The sequence below is a fragment of the Geospiza fortis genome, unplaced genomic scaffold (genome assembly GCF_000277835.1).
Source record: "Geospiza fortis unplaced genomic scaffold, GeoFor_1.0 scaffold452, whole genome shotgun sequence".
Taxonomy (NCBI): domain Eukaryota; kingdom Metazoa; phylum Chordata; class Aves; order Passeriformes; family Thraupidae; genus Geospiza; species Geospiza fortis.
In genome coordinates this window covers 767863-775964 of record NW_005054369.1, presented here as the reverse complement: position 1 = coordinate 775964, position 8102 = coordinate 767863, and the positions used below count along the sequence as shown (strand labels likewise).

The 8102-nt window shown below is 40.3% G+C and overlaps 1 protein-coding gene across 1 annotated transcript in view; it reads right to left on the bottom strand.

The window, feature by feature from the left end:
• Positions 1 to 345: 345 nt before the first annotated feature.
• Positions 346 to 8102, bottom strand: part of ACADSB (acyl-CoA dehydrogenase short/branched chain) — a 12938-nt gene continuing 5181 nt past the window's right edge. Inside the window, exons 8-10 of the mRNA XM_014308436.2 lie at positions 5865 to 6049; positions 4204 to 4303; positions 346 to 3514 (exon numbers count right to left, since the gene is read on the bottom strand). Coding sequence (XP_014163911.1) covers positions 3444 to 3514; positions 4204 to 4303; positions 5865 to 6049 — 356 coding nt within the window. The 3' untranslated portion in view covers positions 346 to 3443. The remainder of the gene's footprint in view (positions 3515 to 4203; positions 4304 to 5864; positions 6050 to 8102) is intronic.

Sequence of the window (8102 nt, the reverse complement as noted above, 5' to 3'; positions counted from 1 at the left end):
CTATTAGAGAACACATTGGTTATTTCTAGTTTCTGAATACATTCTGGGGCTGAAGAAAAGCATTTCTTCAGCTTTTGTGTATCCAGTACCAGCTCAGGGAAGTCAGACAGCTGCTTTCAAAACAGACTGGGCTTCCAATCGAGCTTGGCTTGGTAGAAGAACTTGAAATGTGTCTCTCACCAAAAGATTTGCAAGTGGAAATGCAATAACATGTTAATTAGAAAAGTCTTTGCATAGCAAAAGGCTCCCAAAGAACAATAACTCTGTAGTTCATGTAAGCCTTTTCTAACACAATCTTTACATGGGGAAAAGAAAATATGAAAGAAAGAACAACAGCACAGAAAAGATGATACAAAATGTTGTATTTGAATATTTCCCAAGTAGTGATTAAACCCTTCTGTGGAAATCTGCCTTGATACCAAGCAGGAAAGAACTAGAGAAACCTGACACAGCCATTCTCTCCAGGTAGAAAACCTGCAAGATCTGGCAACAATTTTAAATTACAGATTATTAGAGAACCATAAAATCATATACAATCATTGTATCAAGTCAAAAACAAAATTCAGGCACTTTTTAATACATTCTCAATACAGGTCTTCTAACCAGGGAAGCTCACATGAAACATTTGATACTGAAAGTTGCTGTTCCAGGACAACAGGCTGGATGGACTAAAGGCATAAAAAGAGACAAGTCACTAATAAAACACATCTTGAGTACATAAAGCAGCTTAAAAGCTCAGAAAGCCTCCCAGCATTGCCCACACCAGCTCTGCAGCCTATGCCCACAGTGCCAAATGTAGAATTGCCATTGATGACCACCCAAAAATGCCTGTCCCAAAGCAGAACAAGGGCTGGGGAGCACAGGAAGCTCTAAACAGCTCCTGGACAACAGCACAGCACTTCTCATTCCTAATCAAACATCTGAGTTCAGATGGCAAGGCTGGGATTTCAGGTCCCTTCCAACTCAAACCATTCTGTGACTCTCCCCAGAATCAGTGACCAGAGCAGCCAACGCTCTCCACACAGGTACCTGTCCTCTTAAAACAGCAAGGAAAGTTACTCAGGGGTTGTAATGATTTGTGCACATACTCCTCCACAAAATTTTGTATATAAATACAATACATTATTTATTTCTTTCAAAACTGTGTACAAAATACAGCATACATAACAAAGACATGAAATATTTACAGCTGTAACATTAGTTAAAGGCTTGACCTTGCTTTATTGAGAAAAAAAAGCTCATCAGCTACTGTGGAACTGCTGCTGAGGATGTTCAGGTTGTTTGCTGGACTCAGGCATCCCATATCAGACTGTCAGGAATCACATTAATCTCATTTTCCCCTGGTTATTTTTTCAAATGGATACCTGACACAGTTCTACACAAAGAGAATCTTTTTACATAATCCTGGATATCCAGCCCTTAACAGTCCTTCAAAGAGCTCTGCACTTTCCTCCACAAAGGGTTTGCTTCTGGCACTGTATTGAAGCAGTAAAGTATTGCCAGTCTCACACAAAACTGCAGATGCCAAGCTGAGAGTGTCACAAACCAGCAGATCACAGCAAAAAGCAAACCCTGTTTTCTGTGGACACTCATGTGAGCAAAGCAGATTAAACCTCAGCAGCCAAGGGCTGCCTCACCTTGGCACAACTCAGCACAGCAATCAGCATTAACTCCAGCATTTTGCAGTGTGCTTTTGATTATTCTGGATTCACAGATAACTGCAGTTATTCTGCTCAACACAGTCTAAGTGTTGTGGTGTCTAGTCTTAATTCTAGTCTTAATTCTAATCTAAATAAGTGAATTAAGACTAGTCTTAATTCTAATCTGAACTTCCCTAGCTGTTTCAATTCAGCTGAAAGAAAAGCCTGCAAGTAAATCTGAAATGCATTAATAATAATAATAATGACTAATAATAATATTGTTAGAAGAAAACTTCAGAAACCATCTAGCCTACCTCCTTACTCTTGTATTTTTGTAAATCTCAAAGCTCCTGATCAAACTGATGTGGGAGGGGCATTTTTATTGGCACAAGGATAATCAGCACAATAATTCTTTGCCCATTACCAGGCAAAGCGCGTACATAGAGGGATTAATTCACTAAAGCAGTTACTTCCCTTTGAAGTCAGAGAACTTTTTAATAGTGCTTTTCATCCTTGCTTGTTTCTTTGTCAAAGGCACTGCTTGTTTTACAAATCCCACTTGTTAAGTGTCACTTGCCCTGGTTTTGCTAGGAAATCCTCTGGGAGTCTCAGCCTGTAATGTTCTAAGCTCCATTCAGAGTGAATCATCAGTGAAAGGCAAGCTTTAAAAATGAGATTCCTCTAAGTCAGCCAAAACCAGAAAACCAATCCTTCCCTCCCCAAAACACTTGAAACAGATTGCCAATTACAGCAATTGGGATGATTTTTCATATATTAAGCTTCCTGTCTCTTGATTATTAGTTAATTAGCTCTCCAGCACTGAAGAGGTTTCTGCTGTAAATAAAATGTCTAATTTTAGAGTAAACAGAGACAAATAAAAAAAGCAAATACTTCCCAACCCCCTGCCCTTTTTTCTCTCTTAAAAAAGGGAAAAACTGTGCTGGAGAACCACTAACTTCCAGGAGCAAGGAATTCTAGGCTGCAAATTAACAGTGCCTCCCTTTAAAGTTAGTAAAATGCATTGAATGTGGAAAGGCCACTGGGAGGTAGAATCACAGCACTCCCATTACCCAGCTTATATCTGTCCTTTTGCAGAACTACCAGAGCTTTTTTAACCCCATTTCAGAAAGATTTCAACTCAACCTTTTATGAAAGGAGAACTATAAATAGGCTCTTAGATTAAAACCCTTAACAGCTGAGAAGGCTGGAAAGGGAGGTGGATATTATCCACCTTTCAGGAGCACAAATTGGGGCTGCAAGGGCTTAATTACAAAGATATCCTTAAGAACACACTGAGGGCTGCTATAAAAATGACTCCAATTACAGCAGCTCCACAGACATCACTCCACCTGGGAGAGAGGAAAGCATCAATTCCCTCTCTTTGCACCCCATGCTAATGCAGCAGCACATCCCAAGTGCAGCTCCACCCCACACCAGCTCTGCTGCACGTGGAGAGTCCCTTCTCCCAGGGCGAAAAACAGAAATGCCAGGGATTTGGATTCCTTTGTTTTCACTCTGAAATCTCCAGGTTGAGGTGAGCTACTGGCATGAGCTAAGGGAGCTAAATCCAGTGCTTGGAAGTGTCTCAGGCAGAAAGAAGTTTGGATCTGAACGTGGAATTCATGATTTCACATGAATTGCTCCCTCTCCTGAAATGGGGAACTCATGGTTTTCCCTATGATGTCACTGTGATAGTGTATTCTTATTTATGATGCCATCAATGCCTTCTGTAATTACCAATAAATTTACAATTAGTGTTAAGGGAAATAGTTTTTATATAGCATCAAGGAAGTCCTTATGGTTTCAGTACTCCTGTGCTAAGAATTTTGCAATTGTGCTCAACTGGATATTCGAAGTTCCTTCATATATTGTACCTGAAATCAGAAGAAAACAAATTAGTAGACTCTAAACCCACAGTGAGTTTATGAGGAGAGATCAAAATATCATCCTAAAGCCCAGTGAGAGCCTTTACAATTATGAAATGAAGCTTTACTGTGCAAGTACTAGCACAGAATTGTAATTATTTATATAATATTATAAACGTTTATATTTTATTATCTGTAACAATGAAAGCACTTTTCTGGCTGGCAACACATAATGCAAAAGACATTTTCCTGACAAGCAAGTCTTAAAAAGCCAACAAAAATGAAGAAGCTCCAAATGCTATTATAATAAAAGCCAAAGGGTAATATTGTTAAAAATATCAAACTGATGTGTCCAAGGATTATCCTGATGAACAAGAAAGCCTTGAAAAAAGAACTCCACATGGATTCAGATCTTAAAGCCAATGAAGGTATTTTTAATTCTTATTTTTTTTACATAAATTTTCTTAATACAGTGGGAAACAGTGATTTTGTCTGTATTTTGTTGGTATCTAATCAAACATTTTAACTAGCCTTGCATGTACATACATTTATACCTAAAGTTTTGTATCTGAGCCTTTGAATTAGTGTTGATACAGTCTCAAGGAAAAAATATCCTGAGAAAAAAAGCCAGGCCTTCTTCCTGAAACTTTAATAGCACCAAAGCTACAAGAGATAATTGGTACGAAAGTGGCACTCACCTATCTTGCAGTCACGGTAGTACTTTTCTATTGGGAAATTTTTGGTGAATCCAACACCTCCCATCCATTCAATACATTTACTGGTTGTCAGCGTTGCAACCTATGAAGAGAGTTTCAGAGTTTAAGGATTCAACTTCAGACAGAAGCAGTAAAACTTATACTTTGTACCTGATTAATAAAACAGGGAATAAAGCAGTGACTAGAACAGGAGGGAAGGATGGGTTTTTTGGTATTCATCTTCAGCAAGCCATTTAAGGATAAAAACAACATAAATCAGAGGACATCAGGAGTTCAGTAATTGTTACAGTAATAGTTTCTATGCTGCTCTGTGCAAAAGACCAGCAGTGGTAGGCAAGACAGCAATTACCAAGAGGGAAAAGTCACCCAGTTTTGAGTCATTTTAAGACTCACAGATGTGACCAGCAGAGCTGAAATGGTTACAAATGAACTCTTTACAGAATCATTTCTCATGCCACAATAAGATTTCTGAGAAAATTAAATCTTTCTTGATAAGTGAAAGTATTAATTCACTTTCCTCTTTTAGTGTTGTTGGTTGTTTTTAAAGATTTTATTTATGGGCATGAGCAGCTTATTCTTTGGTGACTAATTTAGATTCTGTGCATGGACTGAGAAACACAGAATGGTTTGGGTTGGAGGGTGTTGGAGGGTCAGGGGGTTGGACGGTCGGAGACGAGAGATCTCTGAAGCCAGGTCATGGAACTTGGGGTTTATTGCAAAGGCCTGGGTGCAGGGGCCTTTTGGAACTTGGGGTTTATTGCAAAGGGTCTGGGTGCAGGGGCCTTTTGGAACTTGGGGTTTATTGCAAAGGCCTGGGTGCAGGGGCCTTTTGGAACTTGGGGTTTATTGCAAAGGGCCTGGGTGCAGGGGCCTTTTGGAACTTGGGGTTTATTGCAAAGGGCCTGGGTGCAGGGCTCTGCTGGGAGCTGCCAGCCACAGCTCAGAGTAGGCTTGAGAGAAGAGAAGGGTAGAGAGGATGAGAGGGTAAGAGCTTAAGGGAGTAAAAAAGGAGAGTGAGGTTCCCGTTGCAATACAACAAATCTTCTTCTGTGTTGAATATTCTAATTCTCACTAACCAATCTAGTACAATATACAAATCCTATATCATTTACATCCAGCCTATAAGAATCACTACATTACCATACTGTGCCACATTTTAAACCCTAAAAACTACTCTTTGGACCCCTTCTGCCAAGCTAGTAGGGTCTGCTCTGACCCTTGGACCTGTCTGCAAGCAGAGGGTGTTGTTTGATCAAAAGGGGATTACCTTCAGCTGGCCACACCATTGTTTTCCAGTTGTTCAGTAACTAAGGGATCTCAAAGCTTGCTTTCATTCAATCTCTCTTATAGTTTCCAAATTCTCAAAATCTTTTGCCAGACAATCATATTTATAAGGCTTTCCTGTTTCATCTTCACCAACAGGAGGGGATCTTAAAACTCATCTCATTCCCACCCCCTGCCATGGGCAGGACACTTTCCACTAGCCCAGGTTGCCCCAAGCCCCACTCAACTTGGCCTGGAACACCTCCAGGGATGTGGCATCTGAGACAAAAGAACATGCAGAGCCTCCACAGCCAAGATGAATTCCGAGTACACAGGGGGTAGCAGAAGGAGCTTTAGCAGCAGTGAGGGAGCTCAGGTACCTCAGCAGTGAAGTACTTGGCCATGCTGGCCTCCTTGATGGCCGGCCTGCCCGCCTCCGCCAGCCGCGCCGCGTTGTAGGTCAGCAGCCTGGCCGCCTCCAGCTGCGTGGCCACCTGGGCAATCTGGTGCTGCATCCCCTGCAAGAGCAGCACAGCACTCACACAGAGCCACAGCCCCTCTGGAGCTGCCAGCAACCAACCATCCCGCTCACCATGCAATGCACTCTAAAATAAAAACATCAGGTCCAGGTGGGAAGTAATTCTGTGACAGGGTCTCTGGTGTCGAGATGACCCCGAGGTGTTAGAAAGTCTCTTTTTCCCAGCCCCACAACTGAAGAAGGAGTCAGGATTCCTCAGCTCTGGTTCTCAAGGTTGGTTATTTTCTGTTATCTATAACATTCTTTTTCTGAGGTCTGTCTAGCAAGTTGGTCTGTGGCACACTGACCACCCCAGAGGTGGTGTTATCTTTTTATACTAAAAACTACCTATACTTTATTTACAATAATTTTCCAATATCTATCACCTGTGTTAGACAGTCTGTCTCCACTCTAAACCAATCCAAAAGTGCCACCATGACAGCAGAAGATGGAGGCTAAGAAGAAACAGGAGGAAGGACAGGACATGCCCAAATCCCTCCCTCTTGCCTCCTGAACCCCCACTCTAAAACCCCAAAATTCTACTTTTTCACCCAGTGATAAATTCACTATCATTCTATTCAAACTCTTGTGGCTCGTAACTCTGCACAAAGTTGGTAATTGTTTCCATGGGTTAAAATTGAAGGCACAGGTATTTTTGACTCCATGCCAAGGTCTCTGAGCCCACTGTCAGGGTCTCGAGTCCTCCAGGGCAGCCAGAGGAATTTCCTGGGTTCTGACAATTCTGTGTTCCTTCTGTGATTATTGACAGAGGTTGGGAACAGTTCCTGGGCCACTGAAGTGCTCTCAGGAACTGCAGTCCTGGTTTCCCCTTTCCTGTTCTTGTATTCAGGAGCACTGGGGTTCTTTTTGCCTGACTGGACAGAGAGTTACCTGTTTAAAACAGGAATATAAAGGATAATTTTATCCCAATCTTAACATCCTCCTCAGGATTACAAAGGCATGAGGAAGATCAGAGCTGCGTTTTTCATTCTGCAACTGTTCACTAAGACAAAACTAGGTCTGCTTCCCTAATGAGCTTAGCCAAGGAAGACTTGTAAACAAATATTTCTTAAATAAAAGTGGAGAACTAGCAAGGTCACAACTCCTTTCCTTGCCCCAGAGGCACAAGACAAGATTTAGAAGCAGCTTAAAGGTACAGAGGACATGACTGAGGAATGGATTCAAGGGGAAGGGAAGAGGTGATAGAGCTCACATCTGAATGGTATTACAGAAGAATGGGTTTATTTAAGAACACCCAAATATTATGATCATTGAAAATGAACATTTAGTAGTATAAAACACAATGAAATCTTTCATCTTATTAGAACATTAACACCATTCCCTCAGATCTGCAGAAATATATAGGCAGGTCAAAATACCAAAATGATTTGGCAATTATAAATTCCATTTCCCATTCAAAAGATGTAGCTCCAATCATTTCCTAGGTATCTATGAGTGCTTCCTAAAATTTGCATAAATTATGAGTCGTGCTAATGTTCCTACTCTTCAGCTGAGATGTAGGTTTCTTTTAACAAGAAAATTACCAGAGTAATTACAATTATGTATCTTCCTTATTAAACTATACATCATTTTTGCAACAAAGAGTCTTTTTCGCTGTAAGAAACAGATATTATAATGAAAACTAAATGTCTTTGTATAACACAGGAAATCTAATAATTCAGTTTTCCTCATCTTTTTATCATTTCTAGCCTCCAGAAAAAGCCCTTCCCCTACACCTCATGAAAGGGTATAAAAACTGGAGCACATTCAGTATAGTGGGATACTAAAATCAGAAGGGAGTTCCATGTGTATTATTTTCAAAGAAGGTCAATAAGCTATCAAGCAAAAGGAATATGTCAATAATATTTTTAAGTTTTAAATTATTTGTGTGGTACTTGCAAAGGTTGAATTGATGAATTTTACATGGCAGATGAACGTTCATCCAGAATTTTAAAAAAAAAAATTTCTCAAATATTGAGGAGGAGAGACAAGACATGAAGTGGATCATAAATTATGCAAATCATAATACTAATTATACTGTTTATTATGGTCACTATTCTTTCTTGGAGGAAACATCCCATTAACAATTACCTGGAAATCA